The sequence below is a fragment of the Monodelphis domestica genome, chromosome 6 (genome assembly GCF_027887165.1).
Source record: "Monodelphis domestica isolate mMonDom1 chromosome 6, mMonDom1.pri, whole genome shotgun sequence".
Classification (NCBI taxonomy): domain Eukaryota; kingdom Metazoa; phylum Chordata; class Mammalia; order Didelphimorphia; family Didelphidae; genus Monodelphis; species Monodelphis domestica.
In genome coordinates this window covers 74293883-74311372 of record NC_077232.1, presented here as the reverse complement: position 1 = coordinate 74311372, position 17490 = coordinate 74293883, and the positions used below count along the sequence as shown (strand labels likewise).

The following is a 17490-nucleotide window of genomic DNA, read 5'->3' as shown; positions in this document are numbered from 1 at the left end:
AGGCTATTGAGATGGAGCTGAGGCAAATGGAAGTGGCCCAGGCCAATAGACACGTGTCTTTGCTTACGGCCTTCATGCCTGACAGCTTCCTTCGGCCTGGTGGAGATCACGATTGTGTCCTTGTTTTGCTGCTCATCCCCCGCCTTGTTTGTAAGGTACATATCCTTCATACGCTTTTTTTTTCTTTCTTTTCTTAAAACCCCTGCCTTCTATCTTAGAGTCGATAATGTATGCAAAGAAGCTAGGCAATGAGTTAAGTGACTTGTCCAGGGTCACACAACTAGTATCCTTCATACTCTTAACAATGCACTCTCAAGTTCTGTTCCTGCCCTTGTGCCTCTGGTGCTCTGAACCAGAACCCTGTGATCTCTCTTTGTCTGTGCCTCAGCCCTGAGCCCAGAGAGTGTCCTTGGTATCCATCTCTCTGAGATTGCTCCTCACCGTATCTTTGTCTTGGTGTTGATCCTTGTGTCCCCTTCCAATTCTCTGACAGGCAGAGCTAATAAGAAAGCAGGCCCAGGAGAAGTTTGATCTGAGTGAGAACTGTGCAGAACGACCAGGGCTTCGAGGGGCTCCTGGGGAGCAGCTCAGTTTTGCTGCTGGCCTGGTGTATTCACTGAGTCTCCTGCAGGCCACACTCCATCGATATGAGCAGTGAGTAACCCCTAATCCACCAGGTCTGACGGCTTGTCTCTGTCCTGCCATCAGCAAAAACTGCTGTGCTAAGCCGGATGTCTTGTCCCTTCATCCCAGCTGGTGACTGCCAGCTGCTCCTCACTGGGAGCTGGTTGGACTTGCTGTTCCTCTGGCCTCCTCTGTGGCCCTGGCCTCATGGGGCTCCTGCTCTGATCTACAGTGCCCTGGCCCAGTGCAGTGTGGATGTCTACAAGAAGGTTGGGAGTCTCTACCCGGAGATGAGTGCTCACGAGCGTTCTTTGGATTTCCTCATTGAGCTGCTGCACAAGGACCAGTTAGATGAGACGGTCAATGTAGAGCCTCTCACCAAGGCCATCAAATACTACCAGGTATGGGTTATAGTCCAAGTATGGATCCTTATGATGGCTGTATGTCCTGGATCTTAATGACATGAATCAGCTAGCATTAGATAGCATGAGACAGAAGGGTGGTAAGGGCTAGGCTATGAGGGTTAAATGACTTACCCAGGGTCACACAGCTAGGAAGTATCTAAGGCCAGATTTGAACCCAGGACCTCCCGTCTCTGGACTTGGCTCTCTCTCAGCTGAGAAATCTTAACTGTCCCATGGACAGTGATGGTGAACCTTTTAGAGACCCAAGTGTCCAAATTGTACCCTCACTTGCATGTGAGCCACTCTTTCCCCTGACAGGGGAGGGAGGAAGCGCTCCCATTGGGTTATTGGGCAGTGAGGTGGGACATGTGAGAAATGAGGGGGAGGGGAGGGGAGCAGTGCCACCCCCCTCTCCCCCATATGTGCCATAGGCTCAACAACAGAGCCCTAGGGCAATATTTTTCATAGTTTTTCTCTTGGGGCAGGAGGTAATGTCCTTTGTGATGAGTGAGACTGGTTGTTCTGTTGAACTGAGAGGTTTTCGTGACTTCCTTTTCCCCCGCTCTCCTTTTGGATTGAGAGGGAGGAGGGAAGGATCATTTCCTGCCTCATGCTTGGTAGGGGAAACTCTCGTCCTGCAGGCAGGTTCAGTCCAGTATTTGCCAAGTACCAGGGGGTGGGGAGCTAGAGAAATGCCTTTGGCCCCTGAAACCAAAGTGCTTCTGGAGGAGGGAAGGCGGTATTTCCATGAAGAGAGGGATAATAGCTCATGTTTCTTTGTCATATTCCATCTGGTGTGTAATTTGATCCTTATGCCAGTGATCAAGTGGCAATCCTTGTCCTTACTGACTGTATGAGGACACTGCCCATGCCCAGAGGAAACTGCTGGGTGTCTAGGGGAGGAAACTGTCCTGATTAGAGAGGACAGTTCATAGAAATATAGACTGTCTTGGGCAGCTGGGTAGCTCAGTGGATTGAGAACCAAACCTAGAGAAAGGAGGTCCTAGGTTCAAATCTGGCCTCAGACACTTCCTAGCTGTGTGACCCTGGGCAAGTCACTTAACCCCCATTGCCTAACCCTTACCACTCTTCTGCCTTGGAACCAATACACAGTATTGATTCCAAGACAGAAGGTAAAAGTTTTTTTAAAAAGAAAGAAATATAAGACTGTCAAGAGATGAACAGAATTTCACAGTAGGGAAGTGACTTGACCAAGGTCACACTAATTATAAGCATGGATGTCAAAGTAGATTTGAGATGGGGGAGCTCCATGCCCAGAAATATGAACAAGTCAGATCTGCCAGAGGATGTCCCTGACTGAAGAAGAGCTTGTTTTCTTATTATTTTTTTCCAGTTACATGTAAAAATGATCAATGTTCTTTTTTAAAAATTATGTTCCAGTATCTCATTTTTTTTCTTCTTAAAACCCTCACCTTCCATCTTAGAATTGATACTGTGTATTGGTTCCAAGGCAGAAGAGTGGTAAGGACTAGGCAGCGAGGGTTAAGTGACTTGTCCACAGTCATGTAGCTAGGAAGTATTTGAGGCCAGATTTGAACCCAGGACCGCATGTTTCTAGACCTGGCTCTCAAGCCCCTGAGCCACCTAGCTTCCCCCCAGTAACTTGTTTTCTAAAAAAGAAAATGATGTATTTTGTTTTTATATTGTGCTTAGGTTTCTCCCTGTATCTCACTCTTCCCCCTTGTAGAGAGCTATCCTTTATGACAAATTTTTTTTTTTGAAAGAGGAAAGGAGAAAAAAATTTAGTAAAGCCAATTAATACATTGAAAAAATGAATATATGCAATATTCCACACCATAGTCATAGTTCCACAGGGGACCAGTCTCTGCAAAGGAATGAAAGGAAGCATCTTTTTCTCTTTCTTCTTTGGAATCTAGTTCATTTTTGTGATGCCAGAACATTCAGTTTGCTTGTTTTATGGTGGTTCTTTCCATCTCCATTGTTATTGCTTGTGTATATTGTTTTCATGGCTCTGCAGCAGGTCATTGAAGTCTTTCCATGCTTCTCTGTATCCATTGTGCTCATCTTTCTTACAATGCAGTCATATTCTATTGCCTATATTCTATATGCTGCTATCAGTATTTTGGTGTATGCAGTCTTTCTTTTTATCAGCGATCTCTTTGGAGTGTGTTCCCAGCCTTGAATACTCTGAGCCACAGGATATGGATATTTGTAAATTCCAGATTGCTTTCTCAGATAGTCATACTTGTTCACAACAATACATTCATTTGCCCATCTTTCCACCTTCCCTTCAACATTGACTATTTCCATCTTTTGCTTGCAGTCTTTCTCAGTTTGGAGAGTACAAGGTGATGCTTCAGGGCTGTCTTGATTGAGTGGCTTGTTTTAATGATGACTGGCAGATAGTTTTGCACTGCTACCTTCTGTTCCTCCTAATAGTCCTGGGGCTGAGCTAGGCATATGGGAAAAAGGGACCCAGACCGATTCCGTGACTTGTCTGAGGACCATAAAACTTTGGTCCTTCTAGTTGCTAAGGCAGATGGCCCCTCCTGCAGTGTCACTGTCTCCCTTTTCTGGAAGATTTATAGGTCCACTAGCATTGTGTCTCTAATGGGAAAAGAGGGCTTCATAGAGTCATCAACCAATTCTTTGGGAGAGATCTAAGCCATGTGAAACCACTGTTAGGAAGCTCCAGGAGACTTCTCACTTCTAGAACACTTTGTCAGCAGGATGAATGGTCAGTGCCCAGAGGGAGGATATCCTTTGCCTCTGGCTGTCTCAATGGCATCCTGTCTTCTCTTACTTCCTTGAATTTCCGCAGGCCTCCCTCATTGCCAGGAAGCAACTCTCTTCACAAAGCCTGCTTCATACTTCCTTCTTAAATCACCCACTACCTCTGCTAGATCTCCAAGCCCTTACCACAGTCTCCTCTATTACAACAATTTTTAGATATTGACCTTCCTCTTCCAAATGGTTTCTGTGGGGTAGCATAGACTTGAAGCTGGAGTGGGAGGGAAAGGGCCAGTTGAATTCCAGCTTGAGGAGTAAGTGTCTTTACTACAGCCAGGTGGCTCAGTGGATAGAATCCCAGGCCTAGAGTCAGGAAGACCTGAGTTCAGATCCCACCACAGATACTTCCTACCTGTGTGATGGGGGACAAATCACTTAACTAATATCTGCCTATTTCCTCAACTGTAAAACAAAAGTGATTGTAGCACCTAACTTCCAGAGTGGTTGTGAAGATCAGATGACATAGTATTTGTAAAGCTCTTAACATAGTACCTGGTACATAATAAGTGCTTAATAAATTATTATTTCCTTCCTCCCTTTCTCATTCCCTCTATTCAAGGGTAGGAAATAAGAGGGTTGCAGAATAATGGTTCACTGGGTCTTGGGTGATGGGGAGAAGAGGGAGAATAAGCAGAAGTCTGACCTCCAGGTCTGATCTTCTTCCTTAGCACCTGTATAGCATCCATCTTACTGAGCAACCTGAGGACTGTACAGTGCAGCTGGCTGACCATATCAAGGTGAGGACCCCAAGCAGGTGCTGCTCAGAGTGGAGGGGCAAGGGACTTTGAACAGACTTTGAATTCAGAAATGGGCCCTCTATAAAGAGGTCAGGATAGTGGGAGGTGAGAGCTAGAGAGCCTGTCTCTGACGATGGGGGCTAGGAGGCTGATAGTACCATTCTTGGGGGCAGAAAGGAAAAGTAGTCTACCCGTTCATGAGCTGCGTCTGGTGTCTTCACAGTTCACCCAGAGTGCACTAGACTGCATGGCTGTGGAGGTGGGAAGGCTTCATGCCTTTCTGCAGGTGAGTTTTAGACCCTGGTCGCCTTTCTTCCCAATATTCCTCATGTCCAGACTCACTCCTACCCCATCAGTCTTGACATCCCCTTCTCCACCCATCCCTTACCCCTTATCAAACCCTCTTGCCTTTTTGGACTTTCCCCGCCTTTCTTGTTGCTTATCTGATTTCCTTTCCCCTGCTCTTGCTGACTTGGTGTCCATTCTGTGTTCAGGGTGGGCAGGAGGCCTCAGACTTGTCCCTCCTTCTCCGGGACCTGGAAACATCCTGTAGTGACATCCGACAGTTCTGTAAGAAGATCCGAAGACGGATGCCAGGGACAGATGCTCCTGGAATCCCAGCTGCTCTGGGTTTTGGACCTCAGGTCTGGGCTCTAACCTGTGTGTGTGGAAGGAGAGATGGCAGGAAGTGACACCTGTCTCTCCTGGGATGTGGGGCCAGAACCTATGGGGGGGGTGTCTATGGGGGCACTCCCCTGAACTGCCCCTCCTCTCCCTCTATCCGGCTCCAGGTGTCAGATACTCTTCTGGACTGTCGAAAGCACCTGACCTGGGTGGTGGCTGTGCTACAGGAAGTGGCTGCTGCTGCCGCACAGCTCATTGCCCCTCTGGCTGAGAATGAGGGCCTACCCTCTGGTACCTTGGAAGAACTGGCCTTCAAGGCAGGCGAGCAGGTAGGGAGCTCGGAGGACCAACGGGTTAACCTGGTTGTGGATCAGATATGTGATGGAGGATGAAGAGGTGATTGGGAAGAAAAAAGGGAGGGAGAAGGGAAGGAGAGAAGAAAAGAGGGAGAAGAATTGTGGTAAGAGAAGCCAGTGGTGGCTCCTGGGTCCCTGATGAGTCTGATGTGGCTTCTGGCTCCCACAGATCTATGGGTCCCCATCCAGCAGCCCCTATGAGTGCCTTCGACAGTCATGTAGTGTCCTCATTGCCACCATGAACAAGCTGGCCACGGCCATGCAGGAAGGAGAATATGATGCAGAGAGACCTCCAAGCAAGGTAGGCCAAGAAGGTCCTGGTGGGCCTGAGGAGAACCCAGGGAGGCCCTGAGCAAGGCTGAGGCAGGAGAAGCGTGAAGCACCACCCTGGCCAGCAGTTAGGGAATGGTCGCTGCCTAGGTCTTCCTGGAGTCTGGAAGGAGGAAAGGCGGAAGGTGGGAGTGGGGAGGTTCCAGGGATTGCTGTGGGCAGCACTGCCTGCCTGTGGGCACAGTCTCTCACCCTCAGGGTCCTCACGCCCTGCCCTCTCCCCATAGCCTCCTCCCTCTGAACTTCGGGCTGCAGCCCTTCGTGCAGAGATCACTGATGCGGAGGGGCTGGGGCTGAAGCTGGAGGATCGGGAGACTGTCATTAAGGAACTGAAGAAGTCCCTGAAGATCAAGGTAGGGCTCAGAACTCGGGCCTGGTCAGGTCTCAAGGTGGAGAAGGTGGTACACCCTGAGGTGTCATGGGAGGCCAGACATGCCTTATTGCTGTCTGAACTGGGTTTTGGAAAGGAGGTGACAGCTGAGCTAATCCCATGGCTCCCAGGGAGAAGAGCTGAGTGAGGCCAGTGTGCGCCTGAGCCTCCTGGAGAAGAAGCTAGACAGTGCCGCCAAGGATGCAGATGAACGGACTGAAAAAGTGCAAAGCCGGCTGGAGGAAACCCAGGCCCTGCTGAAGAAGAAGGAGAAGTACGTGAGCTGTTAGCCCCTGGCCTGAGTCTCCTCGGTGACTGCCAGTCCCGCTAGCCAGGCCCAGGCTTTCCCCAAACCCAAGGACCCCGAGACCCCTGAGCACATCCATGCCTGCCCTCTTGGGGACCCCTGGGGACTTGCTGGGGCACTGGAACAGGAGGGGTGCCAAGGGCCTTGTGTCCTTACAGAGAGTTTGAGGAGACGATGGATGCCCTCCAGGCAGACATTGACCAGTTGGAGGCAGAGAAACTGGAGCTGAAACAGCGACTGAGCAGCCAGTCCAAAAGGACGATGGAGGGGCTGAGAGGAGCGCCTCCCTCGGGCATCGCCACCCTTGTCTCTGGCATCACTGGTGGTGAGCAGCAGGGGCAGACCTAGGGGCCTGAGCTAGACCTGGAAGTGGAGACCTCCCCTGAGTATTCAGAGAGGAAGCACAGGCAGGAAGGAGTGGAGGCAGGATTGGGATCTAAGTCCCTGGCTCTGAATTCATCTCCCCCTATACTGTCCCATGCTCTGTCCATGCTGGAGGTCTTGGCCATTAGACTGGTGTGCTCGCTATCCTGTTTCTCCTCTTCTTACCCTGAACAAAGGTCCTGTCCAGACAGGCTGAATTGCTTGTGGCTGTCAACTTTTCCCCTCCTGAGCATCCCCACCCGCTCTCCAAACTTGACCCTACTTCTTGTTCTCCCAATCCCCCGGGATCCATCTGCAGAGGCTCAGGAATGACCAAGACATGCCTCCCCCTCTGCCCCCCCCCCCCAAGTTTGGACCTGCCAAGCAGCTACCTGCTCCTTGATGCATGTAAGGGGAAGGGAAGATTTCCAAGTCACCTTATCACCTCCTGAAAATACAGAGGATCTATGGGGAAACCAAAGCCCAAGGGACTGCTGTGGGGAACAGGGCCCTTTCCTGGGAATCCCTGGGGAGGCTATGGAGACTGCCCTAGTCTTAGTCTTAGTCCCTGTTGTGGGAATGTAGGGGCAATTCAAGGACTGTAGTACGTGGGCTGGGGTATAAACCTGTACCTGTGCACTGCAGACAGGCGCCTGCTCCTTTCCTTGCACCCTGAAACACAGACACCCTGTCACATGTGTGTCTCTTCTCTCCTCTCTCCCCTTCCCCATGGCTGCCCTGGCCACAGAAGAGCAGCAGCGAGGTATAGATCTGCCTGGATGCTGATGGGGGTGGGGGTGGGGTAGTGCCTGACTTCCCTGACTTTGGAGACTCGGGGCTGGTAGGGCAGAGGTCAGTTTAAGGAGATGGGGAAGATGGGGGAACTGCCTGGAAGGCTGGGGACAGAGCATGGGGCGCGCTCTGAGCCCTGAGGTCCCTGTGCTCCTGTGACTGCTTTTTGGTGTCTGTCCCCACAGGGGGGGCTTCAGGGCAGCCTCTGGTTAATGTCCCAGGCCCTGGACCAGTGAAGGATTCTCCGCTGCTGCTCCAGCAGATTTCAGCCATGAGGCTGCACATCTCCCAGCTCCAACACGAGAACAGCACACTCAAGGTATGGGGCCAGGATGGGCCAGATGGGGCAGGCATGGGAGCCCAGCCCCGGATGGGAGGGTGAGATCTGAGGGACAAAGGCTATTCTGGTCTGCCCAGGGCCCCCTCAGCCTCTCCTCTCTTCTTCTTGGTCCTAGGGAGCCCAGATGAAGGCAGCCCTGGCAGCCTTGCCTCCTCTGCGTGTAGCCAAGCTGACACCCACCACACGGGAGGGCCCCAATAGTGAACTAGCAGCTGGAGCTTTGTACCGGAAAACTAGCCAACTGCTGGACACGCTTCATCAGCTCAGCACCCGCACCCATGTGATAGACATCACAAAGTCCAGCCCTGGTAAGGACCCAGCCATCCCATCTTGTCCCCTGGCTCCGCCTGCACTGAAAGAAGCCTTGCATGAGGACCAAGACTTCTGCCCTGGGGCGTCTCTGTGCCCTCCATCCCTTCCCTCCGATCCACCCTCACCTGGTCCCTGGGTCTCATCAGCTTCTTGCTCCCCTTCCAGCTGCAAAGAGCCCTGGGGCCCAGCTTCTGGATCAGCTTGCCCAGCTCCAATCTCTGAGTGACACCATCGACAAACTGCAGGTTAGAGCACAGCCCCCTTCCCTACCCCCATGCCTCATCGATACTTTTGGTGATTCTGCCAACACTAAGACCCCCCTTCCTAGGTGCCCAGGCCAATGGCCTGGCCTTGGCATTGCCTTCAGGAAGCACTCAAGTCTGGCTGAAGAGACCTGAGCCAACAGATAGGAGAATTAGGAGAAATTGTGGGTCCCTTCCCACCAGCCCTTGGGCAAGGGGCTCACACAGTGAAGAGAAGCTGTAGAAAAGACATGATTCGAGCTGAGTGTTGAAGGGTTGGCAGTGTTTGGTGGAGATCTGGGTAAAAGTCCATGGGAGGGAAAGCTGGGAAAGCTTGTGCCACTTCTTTCCATCCTTCCCTCCCTTCACCCTGTAATCTGTGTTGCCCATTTCTTCCTCATAGGACGAGGTGATGAAGGAGACTGTCTCTCAGCGCCCAGGAGCCACTGTCCCCACTGACTTTGCCACTTTCCCTTCATCAGCCTTCCTTCGGGTGAGGGCTACAGGGATGGTATTTCCAAGGAATAGGGAGGGAGCACCTCAGTGTTGTATCCCTGACTGATCCCATTCTCTCCTGTCCTCCCCTCCCAGGCCAAGGAAGAGAAACGAGAGGACACTGTATATGTGGGCAAAGTGACCTTCCCCTGCACGGCTGGCCTTGGGCAGCGGCACCGGCTGGTGCTGACCCATGAACAGCTGCACCGGCTCCATGGCCGCCTCATCTCCTAGCTCAGTCTGTCTCCCTCTGCCCCTTTTCATGTTTCCCTGACACCCTGAGGGTTCTGCCTGCTGCTGCCTCTTCCCACCCTCCCAGAGACCAATCCCAGATAAGAATATCACTCCTTGTGTAAAGCCATAATGCTCACCCTCTCCCATCCCCTACTTCTGGCTCCCCCAGCCCCTGGCCTTAGCTGCTCCCTCCTTCAAGGGTTTGGGGGAGAGGAGTGGGGTTGGCCTGGCCCAGGGGAGGGGTGCTCAGCCCCAGCGTGGGGCATCATCCCCTCAATAAAGCAGCTTCTTCCTTGGCACTGGATGCATGGTGTTAGTGGTAGAAGGCAGGGTGGGGGCCAGCGGGGTGCCTGATGTAGGGCACTAGGATCAAGGCAGTCCCCCACAGTGACTCAGAGGGCAGCAGCTTTCATCCTCCCCTTCCTGCGGCCTCAGGTCTGGGACAGGAGAGAAGGGGAAGCTGTTTACTTGAGGAAGCACATCCACTGCTAAGTGTGTCTTGCCCAAGTCCAGCGTTTTACTGTTCGGCAGCACATGCACCGGGCCTTGGGCATTGTGTTGAGCAAGGTACAAAGAGGGACCCAAGGCAGACGTGGGTGGAGGATAGAGCAGCCCAGTGCCATGTCAGTGGGTGAGAATCCCTGTATTATCTGGATACTGATCTTGTGCTTATCCCTCCAGTCGGCAGACTGGAACCATCCCTGCTTTCTTGTCCTCTGGCACATTCTTGCTCTAGGCAACTAGAATAAAATCGCCCCCAGTGATCTATCCAAGGTGCTGAAGGCCTTCCCTGGATCCCTCATTCCTTTGGCGACACCAGCCTGACAGTGTCTTTATGCTCCTTGTGCCAGACTCAAATGGAAGATGGGGTGAATGGGGGCTTAGCTAGCCACGACTTCACCGCGCTCTATTTTTATTTCATTAAACATCTCCCAGGTACATTTTAATCTGAGACTGGGGAGCTTGGGGCAGGGTGACAGCCATCCTGTCCACATTCATCCACGGCTCCTGTCCTGAAAACTGCACATGTGAATCCACACAGACACCCTCGTCATTCTCCTTTGGGTCTGTCCTGGTTTTGATTCTCCAGAGGTTGTGGTGGGGTGAGATTTGCAGCAAAACGTCAAGTCCCAGTTTATTGCCTGCCTGTGGTTCTCAAGATACATATTTACATATCCCCACATAAATGTAAATGTGTACACACAATATACCCATGTATAAATCCTTGTGTACATGTCAGTGTCCTTGGGCACACATGAAAGCATTCAGTACACATGTGCACGGTACACACACGGCTTACACAATGCATCCATAAGTGAATATATCTGTGCACAGATGCATGTGTACATGCATATGTACATATACCTTGCACACACATACACATGTGTGTGCTATAGTTTTAAACTACTTTTCCATTTTAAGCAATTTAAAAATTACACCAAGACGTTTTGGGGACACTCTACATATGTTCTGATGGACTGACTCCAAGGACAGCCTATTGAACTGCATAGTGCCATAATGTGGGCAGAAATGTATGGAAGAGCCTTTCTTTGTTCCACCCTTACTGTGTACAGAGCACTGGGAATGCAAATAGAAAAAGCAAGTCAGGCTCTGTTCTCAAGGACTCCTGTTCTAGTACATAGAGTTTAAACTTCAGTTAGATGGAAAGTTAGATGGGCCTCTGGTCCTTGGGGCATAGCAGCAAAGCAGATGGTCATGCCTTCTCTTTCATATTTTCATGTTATTTCCATGGATACAATCCTATCTGTTTTGAATGCTGAAGCATTTGACGGTGCCAAGGACCTTGTGGCTCATGAGGAGGTGAGGCCACAGCACCCACAAAAGCAATTGGTAAATTGCACAGGCTTTGTTTCACAAGATGGCTTGGGGGGGCTCTGGAAGGATTGGGGGGTGCCTCTACTTGAGGGCCTTTGGGGCTTATCTGCCCATTGGTGGAGTTGGTGTTTATGGCAGCCCCTTCACAGTGACTATGGGAAAGATTCATATTTCTTCATCTACTTGATTTTCTGCCAGTTGACTTAAGTAATCAGGTCTTGTTGAAGAGTCCTTAATTAGAAATCAGATATCATTTTAAAGTTTAAGTGCTTTACATTCTCATTTGATCCTCACAATGACTATGAGAGGTGCTATTTTCCCCATTTTGCAAATGAAGAAACTGAGGCAAACAGGTTAGGTGACTTCAGTATCACACAACTCAATAGATTTCTGTCAGCATTTGAGTTCATTTCTAGACTTCAGGCCCAGAGCCCTATCCACTGTGCCAACTGCCTATATGATGTTGATTTTATACATTTAAGTTTTGCAAAGTATATACATTATCCCTTGGTTCCAATGGCCTTGTAGGCTTTGTTATTCCCATTTCATGGATGAGTCATCTGAGGCTCAGAAAATTTGTGGCTTGCCTGAGGTCTCATAGCTAGAAAGTATCAAGAGGCAGGATTCGAACCCTTGGTTTTTAAGATTAGCATTCTATCCACTCTACCAGACAGCCTCTAATGGATGAACATGCCATCTTTACACCTGAATTTCCAGAGAACCTTCCTGGCTATAGTGAATCCCTCTTCCAGTTGGAATTTTGCACAGAACATCTTCCAGGATCCCAGTGAATACCTTTGGGGAATGTGTACTTCCAGCATTTATTAAGCATTTGAATGTGTTGGGGCATGGGAATACAGGGCACATAAATACAAATGTGGACGTTCCTGTCCTAAGGAGGTGATATTCTATTGTGGGACTCCAACATGCTCACAGATCAGTCAATACAGGAAATCTACAAAATGACAGGGATGGTTTGGGTATATTACTAACAGGTGGGGGAACTAGGAAAGAAAAAATCCTTTGAGATACCATTTGAGTTAAGCTCTGCAAAGTTGGAGGGGTTCTAAGAGGCAGGATGTTCTGGCCATTGAGGAGAGCCTGTGGACAGTGACAGGGGTGAGGTAGAAAGCCATGCTTGGGGAACATGGAGCAGGCCACTATGGCAAAGCATAGAGTAGATTAGAAGCCATCAAATAATCAGCATGGGAAAGAGTTTGGAGCCAGACTCTGGAGGGCTTTTTATGCTACAAAGTGCACGCTCTAGGGTTGCATCTCTAGGAGTTTTGTATGATTTTAACATGCTGTTGCCAAAGTGAAATTTTTTTTTCTCCTTGTTAAATAGTTGTTTATTGGGAAAAGTGGGCTGAGGAGGGGACACTAGATTCACCACAGAGCAACAACACCACACAAGTTAGGAGTGATGGGAGAGGTCAGCACAAAGCTCTGGGATCTCAGCCTCTTCCTGAACTGTGAGGGATGGCCTGGAGTGTTAGGGCATACCCAGATGGAAGGCCTTGACTTAGTAGGAATGGTTAGAGACAAAGAGGGACTCACTGGCTGCCGCTCCTGACTTTCCAGATGGAGTATACTTGCCTTGAGCAGCCTGGCTATTAGCCAAGGCCCACTTAACATATTCCTCCTGGGCAGCCTGGACATTTTCCTTCTTTCCACCCCAGGTTTTGAGGGCAGATGCCTGCAGGACTCAGCCATAAGAAAAGGTCAGGGCCCATGGCTTGTGCAAAGGGCAGGTGTTGATGGCATTGAGGTTGATGGAAGCATCCTCCTCACTCTGACCCCCAGACAGGAAGGTGATACCAGTGACTGCAGGAGGCACAGTCCAGTGAAGGGCGGTTACAGTTGCCATTGCAATCTCCTCAGGTGAATATTTCTGGGTACAAGCATGGCCAGGAGTGACCATGCTAGGCTTCAGCAAGGTCCCCTCCAGATAGATATGGTGGTCACTCAAAGCTTTTTTTTTTTTTTAATATATTTTATTTGATCATTTCCAAGCATTATTCGTTAAAGACATAGATCATTTTCTTTTCCTCCCCCCCACCCCCCATAGCTGACGCGTAAGTCCACTGGGCATTAGATGTTTTCTTGATTTGAACCCATTGCTTTGTTGATAGTATTTGCATTAGTCACTCAAAGCTTTGTAGACAGCAGCCAGAACCTTCTTGGTGACATACTGGCAACACTTCAGATCATGTTCTCCATCAGGGAGGATCTCTGGCTACACAGTGGGGACAATGCCATTCTGCTGGCATATCGGGCCAGCACGATGGCATTCTCCATGATGGCAAGTGGAGAAGGTGTATTTTCCCCAATCTTCAGAACACAACTCCACTTGGCAAAGTCAGCCCCATCCTTCTTATACTGGACACAGCGCTCAGCTAGCCCATCCAGACCTCGGGTAGTAGTCTCCCCATAGGTCCCTGCCAGGGGCACTACACCTTTGTCCACCTTGATGCCCACAACACCACCCTTGGCCTTTATGACTTTGGGAAAGGGACGACCATCATCAGCTTTCTGGTAGCGCGTCTCATGGAAAAGGATGACACCTCCAATGCAGTTGTTCACTCGATCATCTGCTGTCAGAAGTAACTGCCTATAAAGGCGGCAATTTTCTTCTGTGTCCTCAGTTCCAATGGACTGCAGCCGCTTTGCAATGCTGCCTGTGGACACATCTGTGGCCAGGATTCCCTTGCCTGGAGCAACAATTCTTCGTGCTATTTCAGAGAGCTCTTTCTTTTGCTCTGGTGACAATTCTGGGAATTGGCAAGGCATGTTTTTTCTTTAGCTGAACTGGTAGTTTCCTGGCCTCAGAGGTGAACTGCTGGCCTTGATGGTGAGTTTACTGCAGGAAGAAGACCACTTATGGTCGGGAGCCGAACTTCTGCCCAAAGTGAAATTTGTAAAGCAAGGTCTGATGTATAACTCATTAAATTCCAAGGACTCCCTATTCCCTCAAGAACTAAATAGGGAATTTTATCTGTTTGGTATTTAGTTCCAATCTTCCTTCGCAGCACATTAAACTCCCAATGCCTTTCTTTATCCTAGAGACAAGGTCCTGGATTCAAATGTGGCCTCAGACACCTCCTAGCTGTGTGACCCTGGGCAAATCACTTGACCCCCATTGCCTAGCCCTTACCCTCATGCCTTGGAACCAATATATAGTACTGATTCTAAGATGGAAGGGAAGGTAAAAAAAAAGTATATGAAACTGATTCCAAGTGTTCTTGTGGCTGTTGTTAATTCTTTTGTTTTAGCCAACACAAAAGTAAGAAACGGTAAGAAGGAGACCTGGAGGAGAGCACCTTGGCAGTCAGTATACTGATGGAGACAGGCTGGTCCTGGCTAGCTCTGAACACCTAACCTGGTGGGGTCCCTTTTCAATCCCTAGCGTTCTTCCTGTTCTCTTTCTCTCCTCCTTACCATCCCTCTCCAGGCAAAGTCCAGGCTGCACTCCACACCTGGCATGAGGGGCTATCATTTTAAGAAGAGCAAGGAAGATCAAGACCAGAGGAAGAGATACTTTTCTCCCACCCCACCAATTGTGGAGAGGATTAGCAAAAAGGGTCATTGGTTACAGGCACCTCAGACTGCTTCCAGGGTCTCGGAAATACTCATCAAAGGTGAAAAAGGCTACTTGGGTTCGGTTCCTACTTAAGCTGCTTTTGTCACACAGCCCAGGTGAATGGGAGTTGCTGCAAAGGTCCTAGACTTTTTTTTCTTAAACACAATTCACTGGACTTCTTGGCCCCTTCCCAGAGATGATAATATGCCCACAAGGGAGATGCTTCTTTGAGTTTAGCCATTGCCTGAGGCACACTATCAAAGGGAAGAACCTCTTCCTCTTCACCTTATGAAATGTTGGAAATACATATACATGTCTGTACATGTTATATACATACACAAATTTCAATTTTTAATTTTTAGTACTGAATCTTATGTAAATGATTTAAAAAATTTATTCTTAAATTTTGTTTCAACAGTATTTTTTTCTTCCACTCATCTCTTATTATAAACTTGTAACAAATTCCTTCATTGGCCACGTCAAAAATATGTCTCATTCTGCATAATTAGCCCTTGGCCTCTCTTAGGAAGCAGGTAGCATTCTTCATCATTGAACCTTATTGAAGCTGGTAGATATTTTTGTCTCAATTTTTATATAAATTGGTCCAATTCTGCTCACTTTACCTTGTGTCAGTTCATATAATCTGTTTTCTCTGAAATCCTTTTCATTATTTTCTATAGAATGAGACTCTTCTATTTACTTCATCTGCTATAATTTGTCCAGCCACTTCCCAATTGATGATAACCCCTTTCCCCTTGTTTCCAGCTTTTTGTCATCACAAAAAGCTGCTAGAAATAGTTTTTGTACATGTGGGTCCTTTTCCTCTTTCTTTGATCTTTTTTAGGAATGTAAACTACTTGAGAGTTGGGGCTGTCTTATTTTCCTAATTGTGTCTCCAATGTTTTGCACACAGTAAAAACTTAATGCTTTATTCATTCACAATGCTATACTGATCCTCTTGATGGCCACAATTTTAGTTACATTTCCTTTCTGCTATGTCATATTTGGCCCAAGGCTTTGAGAAATCTGCCCATCTTCCTGGGCAGGTTGGCTAGTGGTGGTGGTCTAATGGAAAGAACACCAAACTTCAAGGGCCCTGAATTTGAATCCAGACTCTGTTACTTACTAGTTAGGTGATTTTTGACCTCTGAGGGGTTAGACCAAATGACCTTTATGGTCTATTCCAGGTCTTAATCTCTGATTCATTATCCTGAATCCTACCCTTACTAGTCGAGTGATTCTGGGCAAGTCCCTTTAGCATTCCCTTCCCATTTCCTATATTTGTAAAAAAAAAAAGGGGAGGGGGAATAATGTTTGTGCTACCCACTTCACAGGGCCGTTGGGAAGAAAGTACATTGTAAGCTTTAAGGATATATAGAAATAGCTCAAATATAGTACATCCCCAAATAAACTCATCTTTCCTCCATACCTTTCCCTCTTCAAAACTTTCCTATTTTTGTTGAAGGTACCATCCTTACAAGTCTTCCAGGTTCATAATCTCAGCATTATTTCCTTCAAATCATAACCAATCAATTGTCAAATCTTGCTATTTTTCCCCCACAGCATCTCTTGCATCCCCCCCTTTTCTCTTTTATAGCCACCACTGTAGCCCACTCTCATCATCTCTTGTGCAGATTTTTGCAGCAACCTCTTGGTTTAGTCACCCTGCTTTAAGCCTCTCACCATTGTAATCTGCCCCATACACTGTTGCCAAGTATTTTTTTTAACTCAGATTTGACCGTGTTACTCCTCTACTCAACTCCAATTGCTCTTTGCCAAAATAACGGTATTTAACTATTTTGCATTTATTTTCCTTATGTTTCTTATGTAGGTTCTTTAACACATATTGTCTTCCCAATTAGACTATATTGTAAAAATGGAGATTTGAATCCCAGACTTCAATCCCCAGAAGTCCTTGACAGAGTCCTTGGCAGTTCCCAGAATTCCTTATAATATCACCTGAATTCCCACCTAGGCTAGGAACAAAAATTGTATTTAAACTAATTGTACCGCCTACTTGGTCTCTCTGCTTCCACTTCTAAGCGCACGCGTCCCTCAAGATATAGAGTAAGTGGCTGTGAATGGGCTTTTCAGCCCTCCCAGACATGTGCTTTCTTATTTTGTATTTTCTTTATTTCTTAATTCTAATAATCTTTAATAAACCTCATAAAATATAATACTTTTTGTAGAGAAACTAATTTAATTTTTACAATTTAAGCATCTTTTTATGTATGCACTGTTTTGTTCTTTGTATTAGGATTGCTTACACCAAGCCCAATGCCCAGAACACATTGGCTGCTAAATGTATACTTGTTAATTGACTTATTGATCATTTCTGAAACCTTACTGGCTGACTGCCCTTTCTTTAGTATGATCAGTTTCTCCCTAAATTCATTATTACCTAATTCTTGCCTATGCTGATTCATTTACCACTTATCTATCCATACAACTTTATAATACTTTCTTCCTAGAGTTCATATTCTAGGCTTGACCTTTTAGGACTCTCCCTAAGGAGTGCATTACAACATACTGATTATTAATAGGAAGGAAAACATTAAATAGGAAGTTGCAGTATAAGGACAAGTGATAAGGGATGAGAAAAATGCATGGATTGTTTTTAAAAGGAAAGGAGGACTGGCCTCAGACACTTCCCAGCTGTGTGACCCTGGACAAGGCACTTGACCCCCATTGCCCAGCCCTTACCACTCTTCTGCCTTGGAGCCAATGCACAGTATTGACTCCAAGACAGAAGGTAAGGGTTTAAAAAAAAAA

The 17490-nt window shown here is 47.9% G+C and overlaps 1 protein-coding gene and 1 pseudogene across 29 annotated transcripts in view; one reads left to right on the top strand and one right to left on the bottom strand.

Annotated features, from left to right (window-relative positions):
- Positions 1–10075, top strand: part of DCTN1 (dynactin subunit 1) — a 39864-nt gene extending 29789 nt beyond the window's left edge. For 18 of the 29 annotated variants that reach the window (XM_056803611.1, XM_007496923.3, XM_007496916.3 and 15 more), the window contains 17 exons: positions 3–155; positions 494–654; positions 857–1025; positions 4469–4537; positions 4761–4823; positions 5032–5181; positions 5329–5490; positions 5687–5818; positions 6075–6200; positions 6349–6491; positions 6683–6849; positions 7636–7650; positions 7865–7998; positions 8135–8327; positions 8497–8576; positions 8977–9066; positions 9165–10075. In XM_056803611.1, coding sequence (XP_056659589.1) covers positions 3–155; positions 494–654; positions 857–1025; positions 4469–4537; positions 4761–4823; positions 5032–5181; positions 5329–5490; positions 5687–5818; positions 6075–6200; positions 6349–6491; positions 6683–6849; positions 7636–7650; positions 7865–7998; positions 8135–8327; positions 8497–8576; positions 8977–9066; positions 9165–9302 — 2145 coding nt within the window. In that variant the 3' untranslated portion in view covers positions 9303–10075. The remainder of the gene's footprint in view (positions 1–2; positions 156–493; positions 655–856; positions 1026–4468; positions 4538–4760; positions 4824–5031; positions 5182–5328; positions 5491–5686; positions 5819–6074; positions 6201–6348; positions 6492–6682; positions 6850–7635; positions 7651–7864; positions 7999–8134; positions 8328–8496; positions 8577–8976; positions 9067–9164) is intronic. The other 11 variants (XM_056803620.1, XM_007496917.3, XM_056803609.1 and 8 more) reach the window with 1 other exon arrangement.
- Positions 10076–12459: 2384 nt separating this feature from the next.
- LOC100026315 (fructose-bisphosphate aldolase A-like) lies at positions 12460–14044 on the bottom strand (annotated as a pseudogene).
- Positions 14045–17490: the final 3446 nt, after the last annotated feature.